At 40.3% G+C, this 18,968-nt stretch overlaps 1 protein-coding gene across 2 annotated transcripts in view; it reads right to left on the bottom strand.

The window, feature by feature from the left end:
* Positions 1–10,282: 10,282 nt before the first annotated feature.
* LOC117402389 (pleckstrin homology domain-containing family G member 1-like) overlaps positions 10,283–18,968 on the bottom strand; it is a 52,775-nt gene continuing 44,089 nt past the window's right edge. For both annotated transcript variants that reach the window (XM_034003476.3, XM_034003475.3), the window contains exons 11-18: positions 18,423–18,456; positions 17,809–17,904; positions 17,602–17,640; positions 17,438–17,460; positions 16,866–17,072; positions 16,608–16,724; positions 14,538–16,158; positions 10,283–14,118 (exon numbers count right to left, since the gene is read on the bottom strand). In XM_034003476.3, the coding sequence (XP_033859367.3) occupies positions 13,031–14,118; positions 14,538–16,158; positions 16,608–16,724; positions 16,866–17,072; positions 17,438–17,460; positions 17,602–17,640; positions 17,809–17,904; positions 18,423–18,456 (3,225 nt within the window). In that variant the 3' untranslated portion in view covers positions 10,283–13,030. The remainder of the gene's footprint in view (positions 14,119–14,537; positions 16,159–16,607; positions 16,725–16,865; positions 17,073–17,437; positions 17,461–17,601; positions 17,641–17,808; positions 17,905–18,422; positions 18,457–18,968) is intronic.

Below are 18,968 nucleotides of genomic sequence, written 5' to 3'. Positions count from 1 at the left end.
ATATATATATATATATATATATATATATATATATATATATCCATCCAACAGTGCTTCCACCTCCTGGTCGGGCAGCGTATAAGCTTCTGGCCACTTTGTAAAATAATCTCTGACAACTAAGACAAACTCATCACAGAAATGGCTGACGACTGCAGTGCGTTCTCCTCCCAGGGCGTTCATTGCCTCTCCAGCTCGTGTAGCACCAGCTGCAAGTCAGGATCCTGGTCTTGCTGCCGCCTCCACTCCACTGCAGTGACAGCTCCCTGCAGATGACAGAAGCAGGTTGGCTTACCCACCCTGGCTGATGTTGCTTCTGGTCCTTACCCCCTCTCTACTCCTCTGCAATCAGCTCCTGATCCCGAACCTCCTGCTTGTGGCAGTGGTTGCAGTCCTTCTCAACACAGGGGCGACATGACAGTGCGTCAGCATTGGCGTGGCGAGCTCCAGCCCGGTGCTATATCTGGTAATTGAAGGGTTGTAACGGCTCAATCCAGTGCGCAACCTGACCCTCTGGTTCCTGGAACGCCAGAAGCCACTGATCTGCAGCAGCTGTACACAATAGTGGCGCTCAGCTTTGCTCAGAGACCAGCTACCTCACGTTCCCTGTCTGGCCCCTGCTGTGATAGCACCCTCGTTGCTGGCGTAAGTATCCAGCAGGAACAGGCGGTTGGGATCGGGGGCCGTAGCACTGGTGACTGTCAAGGCTGCACTCTGTGAACCGTCACTCTCCCTCCTGCTGCTCTCCCTTGTCGCCCTCTGGCCTAGATGCTCTTTGTCTCAAATGGCTTTTTTTTCCAAGAGACCTTGAGTAAAAGTGAAATTTACTTCAAAAGCGTGGTGCATTTTTTTAACATAGTGAAAATCTGCAAAGATCTGCTAAATATGACACAGCTCCATTGACTCTCAATAAAAACACATTCTCCCAAGCTCTCTATATCCTATAACCCTTGGCACACAGCGTGACCCCTCCCGAGCCAACCCGATCCTTTGTGCAACCTAACATGACCCCGTTCATCTCAGCATAGCATATCCTCTCTCTCTCGCCGTAATTGACAGACATTTGTCTTAAACGGCGCCTCATATCATGCTGTCACTTCTTCTAGCAGGAGAGACAGGCTACACAGACACAGGACCATAATTCATTTGCATGCATGTACTGTCAATATGCAAAAATAAATATCGATATCAGTGTTGTTGACAGAAAAGGGAACAGAAGTGTTTTAAATGTCATGTATGCTTTTTGTTAGTTTTAATCATTTACAATTACAAACTAATATTTGACAAGAACTACAAGCAGTACTATTGTTACTGTACTGCTTGTAGACATTTGGCAGGCATATAAAGGGACGTCCCTGGGTAGGGAAATCCTAGAAGTTACAATTAAATGTTTTCTTTAGTTTCTTTTGAATGTAGTGTGCCCCATATGCTGTTATTGCATCCATACACCATGAAGTTAGTTATCACAGGAATGCTAGATCTCTCAACAATCTGTTTAATTTAAATGTGAAACACATAACAAGGAATTGGGTATTGACAACATTTAAAACCAACATTTAAAACACTTGTCAATATACACAGTAAATTGGTTAAACAAATTGAGGTGCACACCACATAATAGTGTAGCAGTAGCATTTGTGTGGCAGTAAACATCAAAATCCCAGTCAAAAAACTCGCACACAACACAAGTAAATTACATAGTGATATAAATGAAGGTTTTTAAATTTGTTTGTGCAATGTCCTTGATTCACTAGTCAGTAGATTTTTTTTTTTTTTTTTCAGTGAATTTAAGATGGATCAGTATTCATACATTAGTTATTTATACAAGTGACAGAATACCTTTTTTAAATACAAGAGCACCCTCTAGTGGCAATAATAGCCACATCTATCACTATCCCATGCATTTGTGTCTAACCCCTTTCTAATTTATATTTGTGAATTACAATAGTGTACTGGTAATTAAAAACATCATTCTATAGGATGATTGTCTACATAAAGTATATCACTGCAGGACTACACATGCTGTAATATATATATATATATATATATATATATATATATATATATATATACACAGAGTTTTAGGAAAGCAGAGTGGATCCTGATGGTATTCAAGAGCTGAGCCATCACTTTTATTATTTATTTCTTAGCAGACACCCTTATCCAGGGTGACTTATAATTGTTACAAGATATCACATTATTTTTACATACAATTATGATATTTTTTTACATACAATTACCCATTTATACAGTTGGGTTGTTTTATTTACTGGAGCAATCTAGGTAAAGTACCTTGCTCAAGGGTACAGCAGCAGTGTCCCCCACCTGGGATTGAACCCATGACCCTCCAGTCAAGAGTCCAGAGTCCTAACCACTACTCCACACTGCTGCCCCTGTTCTTGAACAAAGAAGACTAAGTGGTGATTCAAGCATTCAAAATTCTAAAAGGTATTGACAATGTCGACCCAGGGGACTTTTTCAACCTGAAAAAAGAAACAAGGACCAGGGGTCAGAAATGGAGATTAGATAAAGGGGCATTCAGAACAGAAAATAGGAGGCACCTTTTTACACAGAGAATTGTGAGGGTCTGGAACCAACTCCCCAGTAATGTTGTTGACGCTGACACCCTGGGATTCTTCAAGAAGCTGCTTGATGAGATTCTGGGATCAATAAGCTACTAACAACCAAACGAGCAAGATGGGTCGAATGGCCTCCTCTCGTTTGTAAACTTTCTTATGTTCTTATGTGTGAAATGTTATTCATTACTGATTGGGATAGTATACCCAATCCGTCACACGTGCAGCACTTGTAGTATTGGCAGATGTGATAAAAAGGGAAGACCGGGAGGCTGCCCTTAGCACTCTGGTCCCAACACCCAGGTTTTGAGAACTGTGACAGAAATAAAATTATTCTTGGTTGCAAATATTCCTCCCGACCTGTGAGGGCGCTAAGCAGCGAGAACAGAGTTCCCTGGACGGGCTGGTCTGACAGTTCATTCCCAGGGTTCAAGGGAAGTCGGCCAGCTAGAAAGGGGGTGGGACTCTGTTGCAATAACTCATTGACCCGGAAGGGAAACAACGTGGCAGCCGCAGATTGGAGAGGCGGTTGCACTCGTTTACCAAGGGGTCATGTGTGACAGCATAAAAGGGGACGGAGAATAGCAATCTGTTCCTTCGCTTTGGTTACGAGAAATAACCCGGAAGGACCCATGCAGTATTGTGATAATGTATCGTGAGTGTTTGTTTTGTCATGTCTAATTGTTGCTTGTTGTATGTTACTAGACGGCTAACACGTTCCGGAGCTGTCACCAAGGGCCAGCACAAAACCCGGAACAGCACTGCACTACCTGCACTGATAAACTTGTATCGCCCACCACGAGCACTACAGCACGCACCCAGGACTGGTGACCATGTTTGTACATTGTAGGAGGGATACTTGTGTTTATTATTTGGGACAGCAAACCCGTTATTATTTACTCCGTGCACTACACATTGCTGTGTATTGCCGGGGATCATCATTTGGTCACCAGACATGGATTGTATAAATAAAAGTACTGTTCTTACTGGATTACAAATCTCTGTCTGTTCATTGCGCACTACATCACTCCTGCACCTGTACACAACCCATGGCATATGGTCCACAAAACTTAAAAGCGAGGGGAGAACCCGTACCTGAGTGTGCATGCTGTAAAAGGTAGATTGAATAGCTACCTTTAGCACTCTGGAGTAAGAATACAGGGTTTTTGGGGGAATCCATGACATCTAGTGTACAGAACTAGATACAAAAGTGTAGGGTAAACCCACACTATGGTATATGTGTGTCAAAGGGTAGACCGAGTAGCTGCTCTTAGCAATCTGGTCCCAAAACCATGAGTTGGGGATCTAAGACATTGAGGGGTAGATGTACTAAAGTGTTGCGGCTGTCGCAATAATCGCAAACGAGTTGGAAGTCTAGGGTGAAATGTACTAAACATGCACAATGCTGTTAGCGACTTTTTAGGGAAAGCTTTGCGGCAGCAAATTTTCTTTGCGGTTCAACCTTAGATTAATATGTAATCTTGGGGCGTTCCTGCATAAATTCGCAAAAATAGGGTAATAGTGCAAATTAGGGTTCTTAAATATTATAATGAGATGTACACAGCTGCAGGCAATTGCAACAGTTACAATTGCATCAATTTGTTAAGAACTTTTGAAAGTTTTAAACAGTCACAATTGTTGCTGGCATTTCCCAGTTCACTTTCTCTTGCGTTGCCAGTTGTGCGCAATGCATTTTTTGAGACGAACATCCAAGTACCTAATTTTCACCAAAGGCGGGGTGTACTTGCATGCCTTGAAAACAAATTTCAATGACATTTCTGGTTTTCTCAGTGTGTTGGGGGCAGTAGATTGCACACATGTGCCACTAACCCCTCCAGCTCATTCTGAGCATCTGTATTGTGTTAATTGAGCTATGTTGTGTTAATTGTCTAGGCTACTAAATAGGCCAAGTTAAAAATAATAACAATAAAAACCCTGCTAAAATCATTTAGTTTCAATTTAAAATGATCTTTTATTTGCATTGTACACCAATGTATACAATGCAGCAGCATGGTTTATTTTGTGTTACCGGTAGCCTACAGTCCAAAGTAAAAGTGCGCTAGGTATTCATTTGATTTTACTACTGTACTGATTTATATAATGTAATGTGTAGCCTACCCAAAACACATTTGTGTTATTTCAGCACAATGATTTACATTTAAATTGCATTGAGCACTATAAACGTATGTGTGTGCGATTTTATTGTATTGTTTTTAAACTGACACCTTTATGTTGGACAAACATGTCCGGTTTAGCAAGGGGCTATTGTATGATTATGAAAAGCTTTTTGTAGGTGAAGATGGGGGCCCCGCTATAGAATCTGATGGGATTAAACTGCCTTTCATTTCTTTTTTATATACTGTATATAACAGTATTAAAATAGGTAAAATGAAGACAGAACAGAATGCATTGTACAGAAAACAATGCTATTTTGATTCTTGCATATATAGACGTTATCCTTTGGGCACCCTCTGCTGCAGCAAACCACAACTCAACTCCTGCTATTTATTTGAACAATGTCGCACGACTCTTGCAATGCTAGAGATCGCTAAAATAGTACATTGAGGCTCTTTTGATTAACATATTTTTCTTAGTACATATGACAAAATGTATATTTTACGAATTGTCGCAATTAAAACGCAAATTGCGGTATGACTGGCCCACCTTAGTACATCTACCCCTCAGCCTATACAACCTTGTGAAATTATGGGGGGTAGCCACACAGCAGCATTGCATCTGTCAAAGACAGATGCACCCTGGAATAATGCCCATGAGGTTGCGAGGCCTCTTGTGGAATGGTCAGTGACCTTCTCTGGTGGGGGCAGGTTGGCTAGATCATAGGCAATCCGGATAGTGTACGCAATCCACTTAGATAGCCGCTGTTTAGACAGGGCTTATCCGTGGAACTTAGACCCATAGCAGATAGAGTTTGACACCAACCCTGAGTACGGTCAACATAAAACTTTAATGCCCTAACTGGGCAGAGCGTGAGGCGCTTCCTCTTGATATCAGATTGGAAAGGTAGTCTGAAAGTCTCCAACTCCACTGACTTCCCATGTCCAGGTCTTATAGGGATGTGGAAATCGGCATCCTTGAGGTCCACCATGGTGAACCAGTCACCTGGCCTCACTGTCTGCCATAGCTGTTGTATTGTCAGAATCTTGAATTTCCGTCGCTTTAAAGAGCAGGTTGAGCTTTCTGAGGTTGAAGATCGGTCTGAGACTGCCACCCTGTTTCGTCACCAGGACGTACCTGGATTAAAGACCCTCTCTCTTGTCTAGAGGGTGTACGATGAAGGCCTGTTTTTGTAACTGAGTTGACACCTCCTGAGACACTAATATAGCGTCTTGTGGATTCACACCATAAAAGGGGGAAGGGCCATGTCGGAACTGTATGGAGTAACCGTTCTGAATGGTGGCGAGCACCAATGTGTCCGTGGTATATGATCATCAGTATTTCAGATGGGCCTGGTGAAACTGGTGACCTGTGGCAGCAAAGCCCTAGGTTTGCTTGGGGCGATGCCCCTTTGTCCTGTTTGGGAGCATGACGCTGCTTATTGCCATGCCCTGCAGGGTGAGGTGGGAAGCGGTTTGACACAGTTGGAAAGCAACGCCAGGTTGGGCAACTGGACTAATGAGGCAATGGAGGCATAATGTAGGCCAAATTGTACACCCTATAAAGGCTGGATAGACAGCAGGGGGGGTTCCGGTTTGCCCCTAGGAGGACTGCATCTCCTGCAAAAAATGTCTGGGTAACATTTCCGGTGGCCAGGGCACCTGCAGGGCTGCAGTTGCCCTCTTAACCAGAGCGTTGATCTCTTCTGACATGGAGGGGGCCAACGCAAGAGACATGGCAAGAGGGGAGGAAGAAACGTGACATGGAGGAGGAGAGGAGGATCGTGATGAAGACAGACTCCTCGTTCGGCTCCTGCCTCAAGGGTGCGATGGTGGTGAATGAGGCTGCTGTGCCAGTGTAAGGGACGTAGAACGGTACTTATACAGACTGGCAAGTCTTTTTTCCAGTGTCGACATAGAAAACAGGGCACATGAGCCGCAAAAATCACAGTTCATCAAAGCCTCCTTCCATGCTCCATGCCCAAGCAGGAGATGCACTTATCAAGCTTATCCTCCGTTGGAATGCTGCTCTTGCATAAAATGCATGGGTGAAACCCCGGGATGGTGCAGACAGCTGTATACAGGACAATAGTTCAGAAAATGCGGTAACATTTTTAGTGCATGTATATATGGGATTATATACAGTACTTGCCTCATGTGCGCAGTAAACAGCAGAGCTCACCCAGTGCTGGAAAACACATTGAAAGCACACACAGAGATGCACTAAAATAAAGAGTAATCTCTGTTGCTTATGTATACTGGTACGGGTTTGGAACCAGATACAATCACCCAGAGCCAATCGGTACTGAGCCGGGGAAATGTGGTGGTGCGCAGTGAATGCTGTGTGGAGACCACTTGGGAAGAATATAAGCATGTACCAGTGATTTGATGTAGGGGCTTATATCTGTCTGCTAACTAGTTACCCACTAGTAAACTTCGCTGAAGGTGATGCTGCTTTCTTTTGCCAGCTACTCTCTAAAGTGGCATAAGACACTGGTCTGGTAGCCCGGCAACAGAGAGACAAGGCCACTTCTACACCGATAACAGTCTAGAATAAGAAAAAGGAAAATAATAATAATTTTCTAATGACAACAATACAACATTACTCTCTCTTACTTGACACTAGAATGTGATAACATTTAGTTTTCTTTCTAAGAAAGAAAGAAGAAAAGGCTCCAGGGGGAGCACAGCAGCCAGGAGCGAAGAGCATGGAATTAGCCCAGAGTAGGGAACTGGATCCCGGGATAGGGGCAGAGAGAGCAGCTGGCTTCCAGTGGTGCACAAGGCTGTGGTGGGAAGAAACCAGAACCGAGGGCTAAAAGGTGCAGAAACATGCGAAAGTATGAAAAGATACAAAAGGTGTGCAAATATTTACAGAAGGAAGAGGGAGAGTTCAGCTCATTCTCAGGCAAGGCTGAAGAGAAAATGGTGCCGAGAACCTCATGCGCTCAGCATTTTATCCCCTCGGTGACAGGGGCTTCTTGCTTGCGCAGAGGGGGCTCTTACGAGCAGCTTAGACATACGACTCAGGGAATTCGGACTGTACAGAGATATATCCCAATCATTAATGGATAACATTTCATACTTAAAAGGAAACCTATGTCTGCATGGTTTTGGAATTTGTGTTTGAGAAAAATCAGTTTAAACTTTAAAGCGGATTATCTACTATTTATGCACAGCAACAACATTTTTTTTGTGAATATTACCGTCAAGGCTAAACTCCACCACACTTGACAGAACTTCTTTTTGTGAACTATTTATAATGCCATAACATTTGCAAAACACTTAACAATTATAATTAATTTGAATCCAAGTTTGCCTAATTTGTCAAGATTCAAGTTAGTATTGGTTTGATATATTTTTTAAGATGAACCTTTGATGGGAACATACTGTAGTAGCCAATGCTTTAAAATCAGGGATTGGCAACTTAGTTGGGTAATAGTGGGCCACAAAATCCTCTAAAAACGTTTGGCGGCCATATATTTGTTTTTAATAGGCTACCTAATGCATAATTTGCTACAATAAAGCATGTTAACATACAGGAGTGCCCTCAGAAATGTTTCACATGGTACGCAAAACTGAACCACACATAGACATCTCATCTCATGCTGATAACGACTCTGCATCAACATGCTGTAAAGTGTTTCAGCCTATCAGAGTGCTGTATTTTTGTTCTTTCCTGAGTTTCGTAGCACCTACACTGTCACATTGGAAAACTCCAATCAAATTGCATCACCATTTCCCTTTCTAAAAATAAATAAACAGCACATTGCCATCAAGACAGAACAGCAACTACAGTGACAGACAAATAGTCCACAACAACAATAAAAGGTACAAATAAACCTATTTGAAATACAGACTTAAAAACTAAGGTAAAAAAACTAGCTCACAAATCTGTTATGCTGGTTCCATTTCTAATCATTACTCTCACAATCACTGCACTAATGTAATCATTACTCACCCCCTAAGCATGGCATTGTGGAAGGGTGGTGGGCAATTCACTGACACACACGGGAGACAGAAGTTTTATTTGTAACGCTGCTCAGGCGCACTGATTTATTTTTACCCGCAGAGGGTGCTGTTGTCCGTGGCCTGAATACTGGCAACAGTAAACAGGACCACGGGTTTACCAATCCTGGTATACAGTCCAGTGCACATACAAGTGCTCAGAAATAATAATGAAAACACAAGGCGAAAGAAAAACGGAAAATAAAACACAGTAATAAAACTACAAAACAAAAGTGCTGCTTACGCAGTGCCCCCACTGCCGCTAAGCTGGTCAGTACGGGCCTCCGACCTACGCTCAGTTAATTCCTATACACTGGGGTGGCCAGAGTTCCCTGTACAACTACACACATCCCCTTGGGTACGTAATTATTTCTTTTACTTTTTAGTTTTTTTAAGGCAGGCTATCTCACTCAGTCATGCTTGCCTGTTCTTTGTCTACACTGACGTCTTCTGCCAGCATCACTGGGTATCCTCTATCCGGCCACCCAAATGCACAACCAAGCGCAGTTCTTATGGGCCGAGCAATCCCCCAATCAGCCACCTCTCCGTGTCATCGCCATGACTGACAGGCGGATCCTGCGAGACTGCTGCCCTCTTCCTGCAGAACCACGGACACACCAGATAGTCAGCACAGATCTCCCCTTACAGGCATATAAAAAAAACTCTTTTTTTTTTATCTTACACGTTGTGACAAAACAGGCAGTTAAAAAAAATAAATCAAAAATAATAATAATAATAATAATAATAATAATAATAATAATAATAATAATAATACCATAACTTGGCAATCATGTGTTAATGATTAGGAAATGTATTACTCATTTTAGTATAAGACACTTGCTCAATCCTGGAAGAGCAGCAGAATTCAGATAATGCAGTACTAACATTCAATGTTGCCAACATATTTTCGGCGCTTAAAACTCCACCACCATCAGAAACAGACAGTTCTGTGCTTTTACTGATTTTTTCCCTCTGACATCTGGGTCATCAGAAGAAAGATTTTTGCTATTTTTCAAGGCTTCAACCAAACTTATGTGCTTCCGTTTGCTCATTACTACCACTAAATAAACAGTACAATCCTATAAGCTTAAAATGTCTGTTTCACATCAACCAATTGCACAAGATTATATGTGAGTACACACTTATGAAGCTGAAATTTTGCAAACCAATGGTACGCACAGTGCATAACGTTGCAGGCAGCCAATGTTATCGTACAATTAGCCATTTATTAGCAGTGTAAAACTCAGTGCCCCTGGATCCATCTTCCATATTGAAAAAGACACCGAGAGTAAGTGTTGAAGGGACAAATAAAATGGTCTGGTGGGCCGGAGTAGGTTACCTGGCCTCCAGTTGCCCAGCCTGGCTTTAAATGATGATTGAATACCATATAGCAAGTTAATCACTAAGTATATGTAACCTTTACACTGTTAATTTAATTACAGAATATTTTTCCTCTGGCCTATTTTTTGTGGATTTTGCCATCACAAAAATTGAGACCACCATGACCTTGGTCAAAATGTAAATGAGACCACCATGACCTAGGAAAAAATGTATATATGACACAAAACGACGGACTTCCTGGTATCCCCTAGAGCATAGACTCTCAATAACCTGTGCTAAACAATATAAAACAAGTTGCATCACAATTGTATGTACTACCAAACTGTTACACAAGTATGGCTGCTTGCACTGTATCCCCAGTAAATGATTACATAATAACAATAATAAAAATAAATCTCACATGTGTTTTAATTGTGTGTATGTTGATTCCCTTGTATCTGAAATTGTGGTAGTGTAATATTTGCTTCATTCAAAATGGTGCATCACCACTAAAGAATACCTAACAAACGGTTTAAGTAAAATCAGACTATAAACTTCCCTATTCTGAAAATGTATTGCATTTTATTAGGTTTGTTTTACATAGCACAGCATTTTTTTTTTTCCTAAGCAACACAACTTACCAGTCAAAAACAAATAATGTCCTTTTGTTGGCAACATAGTTAAACCACAGCTTTAAAGCACAGTAAAAGCAAACAAACTATAAAGCATTACAATATAATAATTTCCCTAAACTTTACATATATCTTTACAAAATAAAGTATGTACAAAACAAATTTAAAAAAAGTGCAACATGAATTCCAACTCTTATCCATAGACAAGACTTTTACAATCCAAGCCTGTGGAGAGAAAAAAAATAAAAAAATCTAACAGCAACAAACGAAAATAAAACATGCAATTCCTTTTCAACTATATTCACATATATAATGCAATGTATTGCCTAACAGCCTAGATACAGTCCAAAACATTCTGCTTCTCTGTAACTATAAGCTTGCTACATAGTGTTTGAAACCTTTTGTTTTTCACTGACTTTTTAAAAAACAAACATTCACAGTAGATGCAAGGATCATTAAGAAAACAGCATCATTTATAAAAAATGTCAAGAAAAGAAACAAAAAAAATGGCCAGATACTAGAAACAAACACTACCTGAACAAAAAAAAATGCTTCTTGTGATTTCAAGTTAAGAGCAATCTTCCAAATGTTCTGATTGTTGAAATATAGCAAATGAACAAAATGTGCTTTAAAATCAAAAATAACTTACCATTTACATTTTAGAGAAAGGAACAGAAGGTCAACAGTATTGAAATGTATCCTAGGTGGCTTTCTTGCTACAGAGTTCTGTACAACTGTACACACAGATTCGGTCCCGTACCAATCCCCCTGTCCCTTGTTTTTTTCTTCTCACAAAGGATTATTATTGCTAACTATTGCTGTTGGTATAAAAGTTGACCCTGCTTTCATTAAGAACCATTGCTCCTGAGAATTCTTGGTTTTAGTTGCACCTTCAATAACAAGGTGGCCAAAAGGGAAGTCTATTCCTGAAGCACTACAATTTCTGATTGTTGAACAGTACCAACCATTATACCCTAGTCTGGTCATACATGGTCCCTTACAGAAATATATGAAAGGTTATATTTGCAAATATAAAACAGGACACTTACTTTAAATTAGTTTAGTCTATTACAGTGTATGCAGCTTATTTTTTTTACGTACACATGGTATGTTACATACAGTTACAACTGTTTTTTACATTTCAAAAACAGAGGGAAGATTTGAAATAAATATGAACCATTGCTGAATAAATCATTTACACCATTTCTTTGCAAGTGTATTCTTCATAAAGCATGATCCCTTAAAATCCAATTGGTGTTCAAGCTAAAGCAAGACTTGTGCTTGTCTGTGAAACAGGAAACTATTGAGGCACCTCTACAATGCCAATGTTAAAATGTGGTCAAATATATGCATGCACTGGCCTTAAAAGGTATCAAATTGCAGTTAAATTACATGGCAGCAACACACAAAGAAACTCCACTGTTTGTAAATATTTGGAGACTAATACATTATGGCATGAAACTAAGATGCAGGGTTTTCTGTTTATTTTAATGCTATTTAAATTACAGTACTATGAGACCCATTTTTTATATATACTAACATTGTTGTACTAGTTATCTTTCTTGATTCTGATATGCAGGTAACTACTATGTGTACTAAAAGTTTGAGCAATAATACAAAATCTGTTAAAAAAAAAAAATCAAAGTAGTATTCTCTTGAGGAGTCCCTCCCAATTGTTTGACAGTTTTTATTATTTATTTTAATAAAAATGACTAATATAGCATTGAGAAAATTATTATTATTGCATTTAGTATTATTTTTGTTGGTATAAATTGCTAAGAAATAATTAAAACTTTTAAATAAACCTGGGAATTGATACAACTGCCATAAGTACTTTGAATAGTACAGAGGGGTGTCAAGAGTAATTTCTCGATTTCATGGACTAATTTCCATTAGCCCATGTTACTAAGAATCAATTATATGGGACGTTTTCATTACAGAAAAAAAGGAAAACAGTTACAGTATGTATTGTAATTGTAAACTCACTTTAAATTCTGGTCAGTTTTTAACATGCTAAATAAGGTTAATAAAATTCAAGATTGGGGTTATTGTTGAAGCTACCTAGGCCCGTGAAATCTTACTGTCTGAATAATCTTAAAAAAAAAATAAAATAAAAAAAGAAGGTTATTTCTTTCCTGTTTACCAGCTCTAATTAAGATCTTTGCCCCTTAGTTTTTAGTTTCCGTAAATATACATATAAGGACTTTTACACAAGTACAGAAGCACAATTTAAGTTATTGCTGGAGTTTAAGTAAATGCCACTTGCTGACTAACACCAATTACAGTACTACCTGCAGACAAAAAAGTTAAGGAGTTAGGATCGCATAAATACGTGTGTACATAAATATGCAGATAACATGTGCTTGCAATGTAATTAGGAGGCTCAAGCAAAACTACTGGAGCTCAGACAGTGAAATTTCTCTCGCAGAGACTGCACTATGTTTTGTTGGTTTTCCGGGGGTACTCTCCATAGGTATTCATTGAGTTTATCTTGTTCAGTAAAGTCAGTCAAAGAGCCCCCGGGGCCGACGTTGCTGTGTAAAGTCTTCACAGGTGAGCAGGGAGTGCTGAGTGAGAGTCTCCTGCTGCAGGGCTCTTTCAGGCTGGACGCCAATCCCCCATTCAAGTTCTGTTCTGAGGCCAGGTCCTGCTCTTCATCCTCAGACTTAATCTCCACATAGTCCTCATCATCACCGCCATCGTCTGTGTGTTTGAAATTGGCAAAATAGTTCTGAGTGGCAATGTGTGCGTTAAGTGGTGAGTTTCTGCTCACCACCAGGACCTTCTGGGAGTCCTGAAGAATCATATCCGCTTGGTTATCAGCAGCACTGTGTTGCTGTCCTTCATGGATGGCCATATGCTCACTTTTGTGGCTCAGCATCGAATCATGGTGCCTGTCCTCTTCTGAATTTCTATTTAAGGTAACCAGAATCATGTCCCTTTGATTCTGGTGACCTGTAGATTCCAGTGTTCTGCTGTTTGCCATGACAGAGAATGAGGACTGACACCTGTTGTAAGGGTTTGATTTGGCAGAGTCTGGCCTCCTATCCAAAGAATTGTAAACATGTTGCTGGTTCAAGTTTTCTTTATTAGGCTGGCTTATCAAGGTGCTCCACCGTTGAGTGGGGGCATGTGGGTATGTAACAGACTTAAGGGCTGGGACAGAGCAGGCCGGGGACAATTTCCGTTGGGCAGCATCTGACCGGTCCTCATGGGAGAGTTCTGGTTCGTCAGGCCAGGAGATGAAATCAGACAGCTCTCCATTACTGTAAGTAGCATGCAGCCAATCCTCATCGAGACAGTGGTCGTCTGAACCAAACTGAGAATAGCACCGAGATGTCAGCTGCCACTGCGGAGTGTTCTGGATCAAAGATTCACTAGTATTGTCTCCCCCAGTCTTCTGGGCTCTGGGGGGAGTGTCTCTAAACAGAATCTGGTCATATAGCTGAGAATATTCTGCAATTCTGGCACCTGCAGACAAAAAAAAAAAGATCCATTAACATTAAATATTTTATAAAGAAACAGCTTCCAGATGCAGGCTTGGTGGTCCAGTGGTTAAATAAAGGGGCTTTCTTTATAATATTTATAGTAACATACAACAAGTCTCACCACTTTTTAATGATGTGGATTGAGTTTATTCCAACATGTGACAATTGCGGTGAAAGCTGTGTATTCTTTAAGGATTTTTTTTTTTTCTATGTATACCATTGCTCCAGACTGAAATCATACAGGGCAAGCAAATTTACATTAGAAATTACAGAATACATTCCAATACTGGGCCTTTAAAGTTAAAAAATAAGGACCAGGGGTCAAATACAAAATCAATAAAAAAAATTAGTCACCTAACCTTTTATTATCATTGAGGCTAACAAAATATAAATCTGCCATACCTATTGCAGGACCGCCTTGTTTCTTCTCCTCCAGGATGGCTGCAAGATCCTTTTGCCTTAATATTGGCTTACCGGGTGTATTCTCCTGATCTGGGCTTCTCATCTTCAACATCTGATTGGCCTTTTTGATCTTCTGGCTGTACTGTCTTGCCATCATGAACACCCTGTTCTTTGTTTTATCCACAATGTCTGCTCCCAGATCTGAACTTTCTGAGCTGATGTTGGAGAGAATGCTGTTCGTGGAGGTTTGAGAGCTCTCCAGATTCCCTACCTCACTGATGAATGAAGATCTACTGAAATTCGACCTGTCCTTGTGTGAGTCACATTCATCTAACCTAAAGCTGCCAGTACTGAGCCTAGCTAACTTCTTTTGAACAGTTTTGGTGAAACCAGTGTTCTCAGGAATAGAAAAAGTAGATGCAGAGTACTCAGCTTCTCTATGTACCTCTTCTCTATGGAGCTCAGGTACACTTTTAGCATGGGCCTTCTCCTGCACGTCATGCTTACTAACAGGGAAAGCGGCTGGGAGGCGGTCTGGCTTCTTTTCATTTTTCTTGATGTAGCTTTCCAGGTCATTCCATATCTCATCAACCTCTTCAGACAGCTTATCTGCTACCGACCTGTGGGAAAGAGAATCAGAATTGGAGGAGCTATCCACCCAGCCCAAAAGGTCTCTGTCTTCAGGAACCCGGTGGTCAGATGTCTCGTCCTCGCTGAACTGCAGGCTCTCTTCAGAGATGAACCCTCCCAGGCTATCGCAGCAAGCAAAGTCTGCCTCAACCCCAAAGAAACTGTGCCGTTTGCTCGAGTCACTCTTGTATGTTTCCAAAAGTAGGTCCGAAAACACTATTGTGTCATATATGTTCTCCTCAACAATTTTTAGCTCGCAAGAACCAAAAGAAACAGAATCCTGAACTTTGGCTTTATAGGTATCAGATAGACGAGACAGGTCCTTACTCCCAGAGTTCCCATCATGACTGACTGGCCTTTCTGTAGAGGTCACACCTGAATTCGTTTTCTCTGCCACTGCTCCCTGCTCTCTTCGAATGAGGCCCATTGATTTCATGTCCTCGTAACTGATGTTGTCATAGACATTCTCAATGTCATCAATGGTCAGCTGCTCTGAGGACTCTGAAGTAGAAACTCTGCTGGGCTCATCCACTTGCAGGCTATTGTCTTGTGCTTTTGGCTTGGTACCATCTCTTATGGTCGAAGGTTTGAAATCAGAGTTTTGCTCCCCAACGCTGCTTGCTCTTTTAATAACCTTACGGTTGGCTTTAGTGTTAGTTTCTTCAGGTTGTCCAACATGCCAACTGCATGGCCTTCCAGGACCTCGGTTCCCTTCTTTAGCTTTGGTGACGTTGAGATTGGGTGTGGAGGCGGAAGGCACAAACAACAGGTCCTCCTCTTCTTCAGCTTGATGGGCGGGTTGTCGGCTTGGAAATAACGCTTGCCTGATCTGATGATCTGTCCAGATGTTTCGGATGGCCTGAGGACCTCCCAGAACAACGTTCAAATCTGAGTTGCTCTGGGTGCCTGACTGCTTGGCAGGGTGGCGCACAGAATTGGTAGTGCTTTTGTTAATGCCTGAGTGCCCAGTGTCATTGGATTCTTTAGATGTCTGTGGAATAGAAAATGATGATATATGAAAACAAGATCAAAACTGAATATGCCATTTGACAATGCTTAATGCATTTAGTATAATTTAAATTTTTTTTAATAAATCTGTTTGAAGTCTGTACTGCAACTTGGTGCCTAGTGATAGATAATTGCATCCAATGAGGTATATTTTAATTATCTAAACAGCTCTTCAACTATGTATTATTCCTCCTAGTGCTTTTTCCCCAGTTGTGATTTGACCCACTTAATAACATAACTACATACACTGAAAAAGATCAGGTGGAAATCAATTTTAGGACACTGTTTTTTAGATGAAAATAACTTTATCCTATAACATTTATGTAAACTACACTTTAAATCTACAGTAACAAACAAAGCTGCATACCATTCCATACCAGGATCATATACATGTAGTGCAGCAGTGCCCCTGATTTAGGAAAGGGTTTTTACCTGCAAATCACGTGTGCCGACATTAAGACTTCTTCTCTTTTCAACATTCTCTGAAGCTTGGCTGTTGAGTCTTTTCCTGCCTCCTTTCGTTTGAGTTTTGGAGTTCAACTCAACACCCTGTAGCCAGAAAGACACAACATGATCTAAGCAAAATCAATAGAGAATAACTTGTGCTATTTATATATTGTATTTTGTCACTGCACACATGGACATTAACTGAAGCAGTGTCAAAAAAGAAATCGCCATCATAGCTGTTACCTGCTCAGTCTCGTCCTCATCATCAGCATCGGCTTGCTCCACAGCCTGCACGTGAAGACTCTCTTCTGGGTCGCTTGGGTAGGTGGGGTCCAGCGACTCCTGGGACTGATTCACTAGGCTGCCCTCTTTGCCACTGGAGTTCAGGGGATCATCACTCGAGCCCAGCTTGGCAGCCTGAGACAGGAGAGACTCTTCCACACTGATCCGCTGAAAAAGCAAAATCACAAAACTTTAGAAATGTATCACTCCATATGAGAAAATAGAGAGGGCTAAAGAACAAAATATTAAAGTATGGTAGAAAATGAGACAGAATCAATAACACTCAGTAAACATCTGCAGTGCGGGGTCATTGTACAGGTGCACATATTTTAAAATCATTGGTCATCATAGTTTATTTCAAACTATTAAATATTTACTGACACTTTTTTATGTACTTGTGTCTGTGCAATCCTGTGCTTCTTACTGTAGCAATAAAGGGAACTAGCTACAAACACACAATTCAGTGCTAACTGTGGGTTTACAATTATAACAATTGAAAAATGACCAAAATATTAAAAGGTTTTGTGGCTTACCTTTTGCACATCAGAACTAATTTCTGGAGAAAGAAAGAAAGAAAGAAAGAAAGAAAGAAAGAAAGAAAGAAAAATAAAATGTTAGATTTCATGATTTAATTTATATATAAAAAAACAATGTTACAATTATCACACAAGGTAATCTTTTCACAGGGTAGACTTACCATTTTGTTTTGAAAGTCTCTGTAAGCGAGCAGACGGTTCTGGAAGAGACAAAATTGTTCCCATACGTTGAGTAACAAGACTAAACAAAATGACCTGCATGCACCAAAGAGTATGGCATCTTTATTGTTACAGCCACAAGGATCTAAAAATAAAACAGCATCAGGTTTCTCTTACATCTTATCTCTCCATCATTCATCATGTCTTACCTGACTTCCTCCTCACCCTCCGAGGATTGCCGCCTTCTTTAGAGTTTAAAGCAGCTTTCTTTTCACCCTCTGGGCTATAATGGAAACCTGGGTGATCTACAGCAGGGAATAAGGTAGGGAAAAAGAAAAAATAACCACCTGTTTTTACAATAGTACTGAACTAGGTCTGTTTTACTACCATAAGGCAATATGCACCAAAATGGCTTGTACAGTACGTAGATTAAAAATGCTTAATTTAAATGGCATAATATAATACAATTTATGTATATATAAACCCTGTATTACGTCCACATAATCATAGTAATATAATTGTTTAAAGCTTCCTGGCCTGTAAGGAACAAGAGCTGTGGACATCAAATAATGGGCCTTGAATCGTAAAGAAAATGGTGGTCTAGGAGATTCTCTTTTCCCCCTGCAAATGCCAGCCAAGAAGCTTTAACTGAAGTACTGTGATTATTAAGAGAGAAGGTGTAATGTGTAAGAGGCAATGCACATCCAAAAATATAGCTGTATTAATTAAATGTCACACTAATGAAGTCAAAACATTTGTCTCATTTATTGGCAGTTTGGTTCTGGTGCATTGTCATGTTTCTATTAATTAAAGATATACTTACGAGCAGCATCCATCTCCAGAATAGCTTGCTTAGCCTGCAGTTTAGAGAGAAAAAAATAAACATATATTTAACTATAATTCTTACACTGAATTCGAGCTATCTAATTTTCCAAGTTCATTGTAAAACGTGCTTACACTTCTACGACAATAGGAATCGGTGTGTTTATTGAGAACATAGTGTGACACCATGCAGGGCCTCTTTTGTGGTGACCACCCAGTTGGTTAATGAAAGACATTAAAGCTTCCCTCTGGGTTTTGGGAATAAAGGGGGGAACAAATTGGAGATCCCTTTGTCTGTTAGAAAAGACAACATATTGGAGTCTCCTCTACATTGGAAACAAAGACTCCAAGCCAAAGAAAAGCTTGCTTGTCACAGATAACCTGATTTCAAATGAAATTCCTAAATTGCTGTAGATTTTATTCTTTAAATAGTTTGAAAAAAAGTGATAGTATATAAAAAGTATATCATAAAAATAAATAAAGAAACCCTGCAAAATTATACTATTTTTCTAAATTAATTGAAGAAATAATAAAAATAGCAAATATC

This window comes from Acipenser ruthenus, chromosome 5, assembly GCF_902713425.1.
Source record: "Acipenser ruthenus chromosome 5, fAciRut3.2 maternal haplotype, whole genome shotgun sequence".
Classification (NCBI taxonomy): domain Eukaryota; kingdom Metazoa; phylum Chordata; class Actinopteri; order Acipenseriformes; family Acipenseridae; genus Acipenser; species Acipenser ruthenus.
Note: the sequence above shows the minus strand (reverse complement) of the source record. Positions and strands in the feature narration are given on the sequence as shown.